This window comes from Diabrotica virgifera, chromosome 9, assembly GCF_917563875.1.
Source record: "Diabrotica virgifera virgifera chromosome 9, PGI_DIABVI_V3a".
Classification (NCBI taxonomy): Eukaryota; Metazoa; Arthropoda; class Insecta; order Coleoptera; family Chrysomelidae; genus Diabrotica; species Diabrotica virgifera.
This window is the reverse complement of record NC_065451.1, coordinates 55802909-55820085: the sequence shown is the minus strand read 5'-3', so window position 1 is coordinate 55820085 and position 17177 is coordinate 55802909. Positions and strand designations below refer to the sequence as shown.

The window sequence follows — 17177 nt, the reverse complement described above, 5'->3', positions numbered from 1 at the left end:
TTTTTGTCTAACAAAAAACAAAAAAAAACATGATATTTAGAAAAGCAAATCTGACTTTTTTTGTTTTTCGAGATTTTTGGTGTCTCTAACAATTTTTAAGATATTTTGAAAAAAAGCACATTTTTCAAAACTTTAATTTTTCAAAATTTTATTTTGAAACCAAATTTTTTTTAAAAATAAGTACTTTAAATCGATGAAACTTACAGATCATATAAACACAACATAAGAAAAATAATTTGTGGAGCGGTAACGATTAATTTCATTTAAGTTGCTAATTAGGGGGTGGTCTTCCCGATTTTTTTTTTTTTGCAAAAACAAAAGGGACCAACTTTGTTTTGAGCGTAACTTGCTTAAATTTAATGCTAGAAACTTTTTGTAAAAACAGAAATAAAGCTTTTTTAAATACTTTAAAAAAGTTAAAATGGGTTTTTCCCAAAAAGTGCTTAATTTTTTGGATATTTCACGTCGAAATATTCTATTTGAAATTTGGTGAATATGAATATATTTTTCATTGACTATAACTCTGGTTCTACGAGATCCAGAGACCTACGTGTACACCATTTTTTTTACTTTTTTATAGGCTATATTTTTGCTAACAACGTTTTTTTCGACAAAATACTTACTTTTTGAGTTATTTGCGAAAAACCGTCTAAAAATGTGGTTATTTTGTTGAAAAATGAACATATTCACTCGCAAATAACTCGAAAAGTGTTGACTTGGCGAAAAAGCTCTATAGAACAAAAGTTACTTAAAATTAGTCAGTTTACCCATTTCCGGATTTATTTTGGACATATATTTTTTCACCCCCAAGAGGGGGTGAAAGTCACCCCAGGGCAAAAGCACACATCGGCACAATATCACTTTTTCTCGTTGACATGTAAGCTATACGTATGCCAAATTCCATGTCAATCCAAGCGGTTCTTTAAAATTTAGAGCAATAACCGTGAAAGAATGGACTATACCACACGTGTACCTATTAACGTTTAATATACAAATAGTCCTATTTGAAAGCTGTATAATTGTTTAAACTAGTTGAAAAAATTTGTTATAATAAATAATAGTTATTAACATTTATAAATTACTGCAAAAATAAGGGTTTTTTGCAATTATCTCCAATTGTTTATGTATTTCAAATTAGAAACTATTAAGATCTAGAATTTTATTTGAAACATTTTTCTCTAAAATCTACAAGGAATGTTTTATAGGCAAAAACATGATTTTTTACACTTTCTAATCGTTTAAAAACAAAACAATGTAGGATATTGAAGCAATTGAGAACTAGAAAAATTTTTATTGTTCTTTAGTTATGTCGAAATAATGTAAGTTAAAAAGGTGCAAAATAAGTTTCTCCTGTTTTAAGATTTTAATATAAATACTATTTTTAGTTTGGAATTATCTTCTATATCAAAATATGCCACAATCCTTCAGTATTCACTATCAGGTATACTACTATTCAGGTAGATACATTTTACTCCCAAAATAATAATATAAAAGAACAAAGGACTGGTCATAAAATTGATATCGGTAAATCCGTATCTGCTGGTTCGCACATTGTGTCACAAGCTAGTAAAAGCAATTCAAGAATTCTTGAAAATTGACTAAACTCTGTTGCCAAATATATCCGCTAAAAAAATTTCTAATAATTTTGATTTTTCGATAGAAAAAAAATCGGCAGATTAATTTGAAAATTAAGAATTTTGATTTTTCGTTAGAAAAAAAGGCGAATTAGGTAGATCGGTAGATTTGACAGGTATTCGGTAGATCTGCCGAAAAAACGGTAGCTTTGGCATCGCTATTTGAGGTAAGTCTGCCCCCCTCCTATTATGAATTTCTAAATCCGTTCCTGACCACTAGTGTAGGTGTCTTGTAGAAAATTACTCTAACCATTTGCTTTATGTATATTTTACATAACTATAAAATTGTTAAAAAACCAATACAGAAGTAAAAACTTCGAGATGTATTCTGGTATAAAATCGTTTATTTAAAAACTATAAAATGTCATCGATTGCAGAACGTTTTCGTTCTAAACAGAACATCTTCAGTGCCTAGAATGAAGTATAAAATGTCATCGATTGCAGAACGTTTTCGTTCTAAACAGAACATCTTCAGTGCCTAGAATGAAGTTTTTTTTTTTATAAAATTGTTCGTCTCTGAGAATTAGAACACAGAATTCAAATCGTGATGGTAGATCATTAGGTGTATTCCGTCTAAGTCTGCGTCTAACCGGTTGTCTCATCAGGTTTCTCAGTAATACTTTGAGATGTGTCAATCTGTCTTCGTATTTCTGAGCAAAGTTAATGATTTTTTATTTTGCCGTTGCAATTTCTAGGTCGGTCTAATAATATCATTTGTAACATACCATGGAGTATTGGGTGATAATTCGAATAACCTTTGACTGCAACCTCTCCAATATTTCAATGTTGGAATTTGATGCAGTACCCCAAAGTTGGATTCCGTAATTCCATATTGGCACAGGATTGCTTTGTAGACAAGTACTTTATTACTTATTGAAAGTGAAGATTTGTGACCAATCAGCCAGTATAGGTTGTATAATTTGAAACAAAGTTGTCTAATATTCATAAAAATGTGTGTTTTCTAGTATACATTTTTGGTCCTCTGTTATGCTGACGACGCAATCTCCGATAAAGAGGATAACCTACAGCGAATGGCACAAACTTCCAATATAGAGGCGAAGAACTACAACATGAAAATATCAACAGCTGAGACAAAATCCCTGGAAGTGTCAAGGGAACCCATAAGACGCAAATTAGTAATTAACAACGAACTATTTGAACAAGTCTCGAGATTTCAATACCTGGGAGTCGAAATATGTAGTTATGGAGATGTTAAAGAGAGCGTCCGAAAGCAAGCAAATAAAGCCAATTGCGTGTCAGGATGTCTGAGGGATGTCATCTGGAAAAACAAAGATATGAGGCTGGAAGGGAAAGTACGCATATACAAATCATGTGTAAGACCGATCATGACGTACGCGATAGAAACAAGATGTGACACAGCAGAAACCAAGAGGATACTGAGAACATCAGAAATGAGAACGTTGAGGTCAATAACTGGGAAAACACTGAGAGACAGAATACCGAACGACAGAATAAGAGATCTCTGTAACATACAAGATATAGTACGGTGAGGAAGACAGAGACGACGAGAGTGGAATCAGCATGTGACGAGAATGGACAGCGAGAGAATAGCCCGTATAGCCAGAGATTCGAAGATAACAGGCAAGAGACCATTAGGAACGCCCTGTAAAAGGTGGCGAGATAGCTGGCAGTCAACATCACAGCTACGAATACAAGCTCAAAATCGGTTAGGAACAGGCCAAGAGGTCTAATATAACAAGAAGAAGAAGAAGAATTTTTGGTCACGGTGTATTCCAAGGAATTTGACTGTTTCTTGCTATTTTAGTTGGTGGTTGTTGGTATATACAGGCGGGCAGTGACCTTTGCGATTTGTAAAGGTAATATGAACCGACTTTGTTTCATTTATTTGAAAACGCCCCGTTTTAACCAATTTTGCATTTTGTTGAGGCTAGTTTGCAGAATCTGAGAAGCTGTCAGTGAGTTCTGATGTACTGACATCACTTCTCTGTCGTCTGCATACGTAGCACTCGTGGTTTTGAAGTTTGTTGATAAGTCTGCTGTGTACAATAGGTATAACACTGGTCCCAAGACCCTGCCCTGTGGGACTCCGGATCCAACTGGAAATAGTGACTTGTGCTCATCTCTATGTTGTACAAAAAAGTAACGGTTATACAGGTAGGATTTTAGAATTAGGAAATGAGTAAGAGGAAGCATTTTTTAAAATTTGTATAGAAGGCCTGTGTGCCAGACTTTATCGAATGCTTGCGAGATGTCTAGAAAGCGGCAGTACAGTACATTTTATCTTTCAATGTTCGATTCACAGTTCTGCATATCCGATGAACCTGTTCTATGGTTGCGTGTTGGGATCTGAATCCAAACTGGTGCGCAGGGGTCTCATTATTTAAACAGGTTTAAACTGGAATGAATTAAATGAATCATTAAATTTTTTTATTCTTTTTGGTATTTATAATTTAATTACATCTTACGTTTTATTTGCATATATAGTTAACACATTGCAAAGATATTAATAAAGATAAGATTACTTATTTTTTAAAGATATAAAGTTAAAGGGTCCCGGTTATATGATTCTCGCACTAAAATTTAGGTTTTAAACGTTTCTATCTCGGTTATTTTTTATCCTACAAAAATAAAAACAAAACTCTCAAATTTTGGTTTGTATCATTGTTACTTATATCGAGTATTTTTTGAGTTATTATTAAACGAAAATGAAATTTAAGAACATTTAAAAAATTCTGATATTTTTAAACCATATTTTTTTTTTCAAAAATATCCATTCTAAGGGTCAAAATTTCTGAGATCATTACTTATGCTAAAGTAAAGAAAATTTTATAGGGACGGGATGAGTCTAAATTTTAATTTTGGTCTTACTTTGTACCGAACGAATAACCAAGCGAACACCTACGAATTAGTTCCTTTGTACGAGTTTTCTTTGATTTAAATGCACCTTAAGCTGCCTTAAGCTACTGCAGTGTGAGCCAAACACACTCTGTGAAGCTGGTCAGTGTACTGGTAGGACTGATCCTAATGTGCTCATTCTATCTTATCTATATTTTTCTCTTCAATATGTGGTTCCTTTCACGTACCAAGATGTGGTCTGGGGTAAATTTATTAAGACAAACTAGCTGGGACCTGGGGCCCCTAATCCGGTTGAATTTTAATTTTTATTTCGCGAAAATAACTAATTTCCTCAGTCACAATTTATATGTTTACAAAAAGTCTCGGGGGCCCCCTATTCCAATGGCATTTTAGGTTTTATATGCCGAAATAACTAATTTCCCAAGTATATAATAATTTAAATTTTTGTTGAGGTCTCGGGGACCCCGGCTTAGCTCAGGCCTCAAGGGCCCTGTTCTATATAATTACAATTGCATTTTAGTCGAAAAGACTAATTTCCTCAATGAAAAATTAAAACTATATTGCGGTCTTTTAAAAATTGTGTCATTTGAAAATATTACGTTGGGATCGGCTTTTAAAATACATATTTTTATTTTCCTCGTTAAAATCTATGCACGGCCAACCAAACGGGGCCCCCCTTAGTCGGGGGCCCCGGGGCATTGCCCCGGTTGCCCCAATGGTAGTTACGGTCCTGGATCCGACCGTCACATGTAACACCGTTGCCGTATCCTCTATTTTTTCATACTATCACGTTACAAATTTTTGTGATATTATATTTGTGTGTGAAATGTATCATTTTTGTGTATTTTAGGTATGTTCTAATATGTTATGTATATATAGGTTTTTACTTGATTATTTTAAATCATTGTGACGTTTAACTTGCTAGAAACCTTGTAATATTGTGTAATGTGTTAATAGTAAGTAGTTTTGAAACACCAATTAAGTAAAGTTTATTATGTTGTTGTTTTCACCAATTTTGAAAAAATGTGAAAACGTAAACGTTATTATTCTATTATTTTTGTAGGTACATTTAACATTGATTGAAATTATGAAAGAAATATATAGAAAACAGCATGGCAACACTGTGACGCACAAACATAAAAATTCAGCCACATTCAGTTGTGCGTTACATAGGGTGCTTTAATATCCAAGATGTCCAAAAAATCATAACTTTTTTTTAACTTTTATGATTGTAGGCTTGAGATATTTCAGAAAAAAAATATTAAGACAGGACAGAGTTGTAGTGAGTTAAACGCAGAAAAACAGGAGTTTATTTTTTTATGTTTAAGGTAAAATTACGTTTTTGACAAAATTCAAAATAAACTTCATTTTCGTTTTCAGCACCATCAAAAACATTATGTATGACAAAAATTAGCCACCGTGAAATTCACCACCCGTGATCAGTATCTCGATAAATAAGCGTTATTTTGGGGGGTGTGTCGCTCGCCTATAAAGTATTAAAACAATCCACACAAAATAAAGCTTAATTGAATGTGAAATGAGCACCACACTGTATAAAGGGTACCCCCCGTTAAGATAGGCAAAATGCCCTCACTCCCAGAATTCAATTTTTTTAATTTTTTCACGTTCTGTGCAATTAAAAAATGAGATAACGCGGATTTTTAGCTCGCCACCCCCCTGACCCCTCCCCCCACAGCCAAAAACGTAGATTTTTAGATTTAATTTTTTTTAGTTGGGTTGTAATTGATTTAAAAATTTCAAAAAATTCACACGTGTAGCTGAGGCTTTTACAAAACATGTCTATTTTTTATGGACCCTTAGGTCGTGTGTACATAACCTCAAATTTTTTTTTAACTTTTTTAAAACCTATAACTTTTTTTTGGAGGGGGCTGCAGGTCCAATTTTTTTGCATTTTGTGTATTTTATCAAAAGCTATCTCTCTGATTTTTTTCAAATTTTTCAGTCAGGTGCGCCATCTTGAAAAATCCGGAAAACTGTTTTTTTAGGGGGTTTTTGGGGATTTTCTCCATTTTATAGACTGCAACATAGATCAACTCAAGGTTTTGTTAATAGATTATGTATCATTTGAAATAACTGAGTATATTATGATATTAAAAAATTGGGCGAAACACTTTTAAACCCCCCAAAAACCATGTTTGTTTAAAGTTTGGTAAGGATTTTTGCGGATCTAATTATATTTTTTGAGGTCGATACAGCCTGAATATTTTTTTTTATTTTTTTACGTTCTATATGATTTTAAAAAATTGGGACTCACCGCAATTTTAGCCCACTTCCCCTATTCCCCCTCCCCCACAGCCAAAAATGTCAATTTTTCGATTTTATTTTTTTTTTAAGTTGGTTTGCAATTAAATTATAAATGTTGTTCTGAAGCTATTTCTTTGTGGCATTTTTGTAATTAACTATTCTAAATGGGAAATAAGCCACAATTTAACTAAAAAATGATTTTATTTTCCATCTGTAATGCGATAGAGAGAATTCGATAAACTGTGACGCACTGAAAAAATGGTTTGGGACGATCTATATAAATAAGTCAGATTAAATTAAATTATTAGAAGATTTTTTTACCAAGCAACATTTTTGTTTTATTAATATTTTGTATTTTGACAACGACGTCCGTAGTGGACGTCGAAACGTTAATAAAATCATTTTTTAGTTAAATTGTGGCTTATTTCGCATTAAAATAGTAATTATTAAATTATAAATTACAAAAAATTCACACGCACAGCTGAGGCTTTTACAGAACATCTATTTTTATGGACCCGAAGGTCGAGTGTACATATTATAACCTCATTTTTTTTTGTTTTTTAATAGGTACGTATAACTTTTTTTGGCGATGGTTGCTAATTTTTTTGTGTTTTGTGTATTTTACAAACCATTTACGTTTGTTAGGCAAACTTACTCAAAAACAGGTCCTTATAACAAATCCACAAGGTGCCAGGCAGTACCGCGGTCGGAAAATTGTTTAAACATTTTTTTAAACGAATTCAAAAAATCAATTTTTTCACTTCGGACAAATTTGTTTTAGATTCTCTGGACCAAGCTGAGCAAAAAAGGTATCTTGTGATTTTTCTATAAAATTGACAGTTGTCGAGTTGCATGCAATTTCAAATTTGAAAAACGCGAAAATGGCCATTTTCAAGGCTTAATAACTCGATTAAAAATTATTATTATGAAAGTCATAAAGTGACCAACTCAAAGTTTGAAGCCTCCCTGCAATAGCCTAAAGAAATTTTTGTCATTATTTTAGTACTAACTATTATTTTTAATAATTAAAAATGAGCGCTAAGCATGTATTGAAGCGGCCGTCCGCGAGAGAGAGATGTACATGTACAATATTCATTGGACGTTTTAAAAAAATAGCAATTGGAAGTCAAAAATACGTTTTAAAAAAATAAAAAAGGAATTTTGAGGTTATATGTATTGTACACTCAACCTACACGGGTCTATAAAAAATAGATATGTTTTGTAGAAGCCTCATAAAAATTTTAAATTAATTGCAACTTTAAACAAAAAAAAATAGAAAAATTGACGTTTTTGTGGGGGCAGGGGGAGGGGGTGGTGGGCTAAAAATGCGATTAGTCTTATTTTTTAATCACATATAACGTAAAAAAATGAAAAAAAAATATTCAGGCTGTATCGATCTCAAAAAAATCATTAAGCCCGCAAAAACCCTTACATAACTTAAAAAAATATGGTTTTTGGGGGGTTTAAAGGTGTTAAAGGCTCATTTATTTCAAGTTATACATAATCTATTAACAAAACCTTGAGTTAATCTATGTTGCAGTCTATAAAATGGAGAAAATCCCTAAAAACCCCCTAAAAAAACAGTTTTCCGGATTTTTCAAGATGGCGCACCTGACTGAAAAATCTGAAAAAAATCAGAGAGATAGCTTTTGATAAAATACACAAAATGCAAAAAAAATTGGACCTGCAGCCCCCTCCAAAAAAAAGTTATAGGTTTTAAAAAGTTAAAAAAAATTGAGGTTATGTACACTCGACCTAAGGATCCAGAAAAAATAGACGTGTTTTGTAAAAGCCTCAACTATACGTGTGAATTTTTTGAAATTTTTAGATCAATTGCAACCCAACTAAAAAAAATTAAATCTAAAAATCTACGTTTTTGGCTGTGGGGGGAGGGGTAAGGGGGGTGGCGAGCTAAAAATCCGCGTTATCTTATTTTTTAATTACAGAGAACGTAAAAAAATTAAAAAAATTGAATTCTGAGAGTGAGGGCATTTTGCCTATCTTAACGGGGGGTACCCTTTCTCATAAAATCGTACAAACATTATCGAACGATTGCATTTCCCCCTTTCGAGATAATCATTTCGTACACTGTCACCGACATCACGCAGAAAATAAAAATAAGATTAGAATGTCAACATTCCGAATAAAAATATACACAAGATTTATATATACGAAGCCGATTTATTTTTATCTCCGCAACTTCACTTCGATAAAGATTTTTAATATATTTATCTTTGTATGTAAAATTAAATACTATAAACATAGTGATTCAATCAAAATAAATTATGCACAATTCAGTTTTTACCAATAGTACACTAAAACATTCTGTAATTTATTGAGTTTTATCATTTTATCTTGTCAAACTACGATTTAAAAAATATCTCAACACGTTTAAACCATTTAATTTATTATCACTAGTTAATATGGAAATGTTTATGAAATTTATCTCTTTACGTATGTATAATAATTTTATATCGATGGTTAAGAGCACAGATATAGTATGTCCACTTTTTGCTGATTTTAAGATAACATTATAAAAATATTCAGTAGGGTCATATGAATGTTCTGCATAATTATTGTAAGTCCAGAATGATTGTAAATGGGTTGAACGGCCTTGCCAAAATATAGTATTTCCCATTTGTACTAAAAACCGACTTGCACAGATATTTTATGTTCGTTTGGAAGTGCACAAACATAGTATGTTTTGGGACATACAATATTAGTGCTCACCCGATCAAACTTATCATGGCTGTAAATATTATTTGACCGGACATGCAGTAACATGCGAAAACAACCCATATGTTGTATGTCCATACACATTTTCAAAAAAAAAATTTTTTTAGTCTCATAAAACATAATTTTTTAAAAAATATCTACATTAAGCTAATAATGACCCGAACTTATTACCCAAACATTATGATATATCGGTATATCAGCAGTATCAAACAAAAAGTAACGCGAAAACTTCAAAACGTTCTCCTCAACAATTAAGATATTTGGACATACTATATCTGCGCTCTTAACCATCGATATTATTTTAGTTTATTTTATTTTATATACCTAATTTTATGTAAATTTTACTTAATTTTATCTTAGCTTTATTAATCTTTTTTTATTATAATTAATTTTATTCATTTTTGTTTAATTTCTTTTTAATTTTATTTCATTTTGTTTAGTTTTATTTATTTTGATTTACTTTTATTTAATTTTATTATTTTTATGAAATTTTAATTAATTTAGTTTAATTTTGTTTAATTTGATTTAATTTTATTTAGTGTTATTTATTTTTATTTAGTTTTATATAACTTTATTTAATCCTATCTAATTTTATGCAATTTTATTTAAATTTATTTAATTTTCATTTTATTTAATCAACACATATAGGTTTGAAACCACCCCGAACCCAGTCAATAATAGAAAATTCTAAATCTATATCTAATTTTACCATAAAAAAAGTGTGTCTCACTATATTTATTTTTCGTAAAAACTCAACTAATCAACCCCTACAGTGTTAAAACCATCCGAAGCCAGTCTAGATTTGAAAATTCGGGGAATCTATATTTAGTTTTAGTGTGTAAAAACATATTTTTTTTTTCGATAAACTGAACAAATCAACCCTTCTAGAGTTGAAACCACTCCGTACCCAGTCAATAATATCAAATTCGGTATCCATACTTAATTTTCCCATAAAAAGAGGTCACTATTTTTTTTGAAAAAAATTAAACAAATCACCCCTATATGGTTGAAACTGCCCCGAGGCCAGACAATAATTTAAAATTCGGGAGTTATACTTGAAATCACCTTGAAACCAGTCAAACAATAGATAATTCAGGATATTTGATGTACTTGGTTTATTAAGAAAATTAAAATAAGTCTATAGATATGTATCTTACCTCGCGTCACGATTTTTGCATCACACCAAATACGATTTTAGTCCCATCAAAATTCTATAACGACCGATAAGAAGTATTCCCTTCAAAAAAGTTTATGTTTTACGATATTATATAAAACGATTTTTATATAATGTGAGTACATTTTCCACAATATGTTAGCCTATTTTGCCTCAAGGTTCCTCTTTCTCGATATTAACATTTTTGTAAATAAAATAACACATATTTGCCAGTATATAAATTATTAAGACCATCGGTACATAATTCGCAAATATTTTACGGCTATCCCTACTTTTTCTGTCTTTACACGGCAAATTACGTGTAGTAAAATTCACACTGGTATGGATATGTAAACATTACTAGAATGTCATTCTACTTGACAATGTCATCATTAACTTTAAAGAAATGGCTTTTGAATGTTCTTGGATAACTGTTATTTGTATAATTTCAAATTATTAATTCAGTTAATAAATGTGATTAGTTTTTCACTAACTATGTATTCAATGATTGTAATAATTTGTATGTACAACAAAAACTAATACTCAATCGATAAAAGAGGAAAAGTGTTAAAGTGATTTTTTAATAATATAGTGTTACTATGGAACGCTTACAATTTTGAACATCTTTAACAAATAAATACTTGAATCACAGAATATATCCTGATGTATTCTCTGCTTGGATCTTCCATAAATAATAAACAATAAATAACTTTTATCGCCAACCGTCACTAAAGTCATTCATTATTGTACTCATTTGACGCCATTTGCGGCAGTAAAGTAACGCTTTATTGTACTGAAGGAAGAATTTTACTTTACCTGCCGCGATTAATCAAATTAACGGAGACTGAATGTAAGCGGTTGATGGCAGTAATCGATTATTTATTTGAGTGAACCTAAAATTGATTTACTTTAATTATTAAAAATAGTGTACAAAATTTACGTTACTATTAATTAAATTTATGTCAGAAAGTGAAATTCTGTAGTATTTTGCAATTATATTCATAAAACATAAATCGAAAATTTACATACAGATTTAGTAATTAGGTACTTATTCAATATTGATTAGTTGAACAACTATCGATTAAACATCGAAATCGGCCATCATCCAAAAGCATTCTGTCATCGTCATTACTGTCATACGAAATTTTTATTTCGTCTAAAATTAATAAAATTCTTAAATCTTTTAAGTTTTGTATTAATGCAAATATATCATGAAATGGTGTTTTTGTTAAATCGATTATATATAGGACGGTGACAGATATTAATGATAATTTGTTAGCAAATATATTTATTTAGATTTTCTACTATTCCTCAAGGGAAAAGCGACTGCGCTACGGAAGGCTACACTCTACACTTCATAAACAATAACGTAACTATATATTAACGGTATTTTTAATTGTTGGTGATTTATTTTAAGTGTTAAAATTGGTTTAATATTTAAATAAAAATACGATTAAACTGTTTAAAATATATTTATTTCGTTGAAATCCTAATAATATAAGTATAACGTGTAACGTGCGTACCAAGTACACACACTCTTTTTTCATTAGGATGTAATTAAGTAAGTGTTAATGTTTTTTATGATTGGCGATAAAATTTTGTATGCACCACGTCAGTAAAGACTCTATCGAACTCGTCTGTTATTCGCCTCGCTCGCTAACGCTCGCTCTGCTCATAATATCAGACTCGTTCGATAAGGAGTCACTTTACTGACTTGGGACATAAATAACTATTTATTAAGTTCACGTCTTAAATCAATTATTTATCAAATACACTCTCAATATTATTTAATCAACAACTCAAAATATTCCCGATGCCATGTCAAATATTTAAAACTGCCACTGTGTCTTGTCATCATATTCTATTTGACTCAGTGCGTTGTATGACAAAGATAGCGAATGTTCGATTTGGAAAATATCACTACGGACATGGTGTTCATTTTTTTCGAATCCTAAAAAAAAACTAATAAATATTTTTAAAAAAATTTAAACGCAGAATGAAAGACTAAATTATTATCGAGGGCCGAAAGTCTCTTAGAATAAATAAAAAGTTTCTTTTGAATGAGATATTCGAAGTTAAAAATCACACTACATTTCTCTTAGTTTTTCACCTCTGTAATTTATTAAAATAAACATTATAGAAGTTTTCAGGGACTTTCGGCCTTCGGTAAGAACGTAATCTTTCATTCTTCGTTTAAATTTTTCAAAAATACTTATTACTATTAGTTTTCTCAGGATTCGAAAAAAAATGATTCCCCATTTGAATAGTATTGCAGCCGAAAATACGTACCCATCCCCTTAAAAAAAACATCCAGTAACATTACATTAAAATAAGCTAACCTAAGGGTTATTAGACCTTGCTATGTGGCTTGTTTGATGATGATCTGATAAGATCGAAAATGTTCTGAAATTTTTAATTCTTTTGGATAATTTAAATTTTATTTTACATCAGAACGTTTTTTTACTTCGTGTAAGTTTTTTTTATTTTATTGTTCAATGCGAGTTTTTAACTTTAAAAGTTTTTTTTAATATTATTCAGTATATTCAGTTATTATTTATTTATTTATAGTTAATACAAATGACCTGGCCCCTTGAGACTAATCCAGGTCGTTTCCTGATGGGATTACAGTAGTTGATACACATAATTTTTATTTTAACAAATTTCTATTTTTTTATTTTAAATTTTTTTTTTGTGAAAGTAAAATTTTTATAGTGCTTCCAGTTCTCATTCTCAGATGAGAAATGCCAGCACTATTCATCTAAAAATAGTTAGAAATAATTGTAAGTGTAGGTCTATTTGACTTGTATAATATTCACAATGGTATTTCGGTGAGCCTCAGACCCTTAGCCGAAAATATCCATTGAGTTTTAAAATTTCAAGTGTTTAGCTATATTTTTTTTGTTTGATTAATAATTTTTAAATTTTTATGTTTTAATTTTTATGTTTTAATTTTTAATTTTTTATTATATAAATATTTATTTAGTTATACCATTATTTTATTCCATATTTTCAACGAAAACATTTCGTTTATAAATTCAGAAAAATGTGTGTGTTATTGCGTTGCCGCTCCTGCAATACTCAGATCAGATTTATCGATGGATTCTTATGTAGTTTTTTCTTCTGAATCCAAATCTGAAAACGGAATTTCGATATTGCTAGCCGTCTTCGAGATAATCGACCTCAAAGTCTAAAATGTGACGTCACAATCGTTTTATTTTCTTCCGACACACTACACGTCCAGCTGAAATCGTTGCTATTAAGTAGGCTAGTTTTTTAATCTCGATTTGTTAAGCAAAGCATAGGTTATTTACATTTGAGTTTGACACTTCGTGAATGTCAAACTAAATTTTAAATTAAGTATTAATAAAACATCAATGACATTTTTGATAGTGAATTTAATTATTATATAAAATAAATAAGATGTTCAAAAATACAATTTGAGTATATTTTAAAAGCAATAATTTATTAACAGCTTTAAAAAGGTTTATACGAGTATACCTACGGCCTCCCCTTTATGATAAATGGACTGTTCCATTTGCTATGAAATTAAAATATAGTTGGTTCGCTAAACTCGACGCAACTGGCTAGTGATTTTAGTAGGTAATTTTTTTATTTTTTTGCGAATTTTGCCAAAATTGGCAAAATTACTAATTATTTAGTAATTATTAACTAATTAGTAATCATTTTTTTGCCCAATTGGCAAAATTATTGACTAAAATCACTAGCCAGTTGTGTCTGAGTTTAGCGAACCGACAGTATATGAAATAATATTATTTGGTATAAAAAATTATGGTCTGATTATGAATTACATCCTTCTAATGGAAAAAAATATTTGAAGATTTTTCTCAAATTATGGATACCAACAACATTTTCATTTATAACTTTTTTATTTTTAATTTGACGAAGAAAAGTTATTCTTCATAAAAAGCTCTTCATGTTCTAAGGTTTATGATGCAACCATCATATATGAAATTTTATTAATTTTATACGAGGTATATAAAAAATATGAATTTCGATCAAGAGTAAACTACCTTTATAGTTCATAACATTTAAATTAGAATGATATAATTGCACATTAAAGCATAATTATTAATTCTAAACTACTTTTCATAATAGCAATTTTTCATATTATGAATTAAAATACGTAAATAAACAAAGTTTTCGTTATGATAGTGCATTTTCAGCTTGTTATTATATACTTTTAATTTTTTATTTTATAATTTCTTATTCAAATTCACATAGGTTGGATATTTACTTGATTCACAGCGGTATATTAATTTTTTTTCTTTTTGTTTCAGGTATTACCTGGATCCGGTAAATGTAACTGTAAATAATATCAAGCCAGCCGAAGAAACAAAAACACCAAAAGTCAACGGGATTCAGATCCAGCCTAAACAGAGACAACGCTCAGAGATCAGCAGGAACAACTCAGTGGAGAACAATAATCTAATAAATAATATTAATAATAATAATAGCTCCAATATGAACGGATTCGTAGCCGATTTCGACAAAGCAGACATCTTCATGGGTGCCAGCACCACGACGTTAAATGGTAGTTCCACTAGCTTAAATGGTCCTGCAGCCAGATTACAGCCGCCACAGAACAGTTTTGCCAATTTCGATAATAATCCAGTGTTTAACAACGTAAATGTTCTACAAAACTCGTCAACAGGTAAGAAATTATTGTTGTTTATTGTTTTAGTATTTTTAGTGCAAGTAGTCCTTAAAATAGGAGAAAACCTCGCAATTTTTACAGAATGAATCGATTTGCTTGAAAATTTGAGAATAAGTAATGGATAGTCCAAGGATCAAAATATATATATGATGCCGAAAGGCGCTTTTATCATGGGGGTGGTTGCCACCCCATCTCGGGACGGCCACATCAAAAAAATGTATAGAACGTGTAAAAAACGTTCTATACATTTTTTTGATAAAATTAATAATTTTCGATTTATTCGCTATCGAAAGTGTTAGTTTTATATCGAAAAACCCAATGTTTTTAATAAGTTTTCTGCTAATAACTCCAAAAGGTGTCGTTTTATCAAAACAACTTTACTTAACAAAAATGTACCTTTTAAAAAAATAAACAAAACCGGTTTTTTTTTTAATTTTCTTTAAGACCTACAGTAATCGAGATATACTTTATTATATGTTAGCCATTCTTCGTCAAATGCTAAATATGTATTGTGGTTTCAAAGCCAAAAGACGGGAAAACTATGCATTTTTCGAGGATAACTTGTTCAAACTAATTTAAAGTATTTAAAAATATCTATCTTCAGAAATAAAAAAAGTCTCTAGCTCAAAAATTAAGTGAGTTATAATGAAAAGAATGTCAGTCCCTATTTTTTTTCAGCGAAAAAGTGATCGGAAGCAACCTCCTAACCACCACCTTAATTAAAATTAGTCATTGACATTATTTAGTTTTCTTTATTTATGTATTATTAATAGGATCTAGAAGTTTGACCGGCTTAGAAAGATTAGTTTTTAAAACTAACGCAAAGCGAATAACGAATTTTTGTAGTTTGGAGGAAAATGGATTTACTTCAGAATAGAAAGATTAGCATCAGTGATACGAAAAAATGTTTAAATATGAAATTGTAGCTTATTTAATTATTAAGAACCTGGTTTTTCTACGATAAAAATTGAGTGAGTTATTGACAATTGAAGACATGAGATGATAAAGGTGCCATGTCCACTTTTTCAGATATTGAGTAATTGAAGGAAACGCGTTTTCACTTATATATTTTTTTTAATAAATTTTATAAAAATTACCAATATCTTATTAGATTAGAATCGTTTTGTACTTTGTTATATAATTTTTTGTTTTTCTAGAATTTAAACTTTTTTAGTAATTTTAATTTTAATGGACATAGCACCTTAATCAACCAACATTTTATGCAGATGTTGGTATAAACTTGAGTAGAGAAAGGTGTTATGTCACCTATGTTGTATTTAAATTTTAAAAAAATAATAAAAAAAACTATTAAATAATCTGGAAATTAAATTTTATTTGCAGATTAACAAAAGCAAAGTAAGATACATTAAAAATTTATAAACAAAGACACAGAAACATTTAAATTTAACATGAATTACGTTTTTTCTTAGGGTTTTTCAAACATTCTTCTAAAACAATATCATAATACCATTTATACTCTGCTGGAATAAACTTAAGTTTATCTTGTAGATTTGAAATTTTTTCAGAAGTCAAACCACCGCATTTAGGTAACTTTTGTAAAACAACTTGATTGCTTTGTCCTATCAGTTCTCTTTTTTTTTTGTAAGTCAACTTCCATAAATGGGGTAAACGGATCTAAACTAGTTTTGTAAAAGTATTTTCCAAAACAACTTACTCTTAGCCACTTCACTTTATCTCGAAAATTTATTTTTTAGTCAAGACTATTAGTGAGTCTTTTGTTTAAATGAAGTTTTGCAGGTAGAGTTTCAAAGCAATAAAAAAAATGTTCCATGTTAAGGCATACACTTTGTTTGGTACTCGCAGATCTAATAATTTCCCGATATTGGTCTGGTATATAAATATTCTGATGTTTTCT

At 30.1% G+C, this 17177-nt stretch overlaps 1 protein-coding gene across 2 annotated transcripts in view; it reads left to right on the top strand.

The window, feature by feature from the left end:
- The window catches only part of LOC126891893 (arf-GAP domain and FG repeat-containing protein 1), a 260586-nt gene that overhangs the window by 194352 nt on the left and 49057 nt on the right, over positions 1–17177 (top strand). For both annotated transcript variants that reach the window (XM_050661234.1, XM_050661235.1), the window contains exon 3: positions 14925–15298. In XM_050661234.1, the coding sequence (XP_050517191.1) occupies positions 14925–15298 (374 nt within the window). The remainder of the gene's footprint in view (positions 1–14924; positions 15299–17177) is intronic.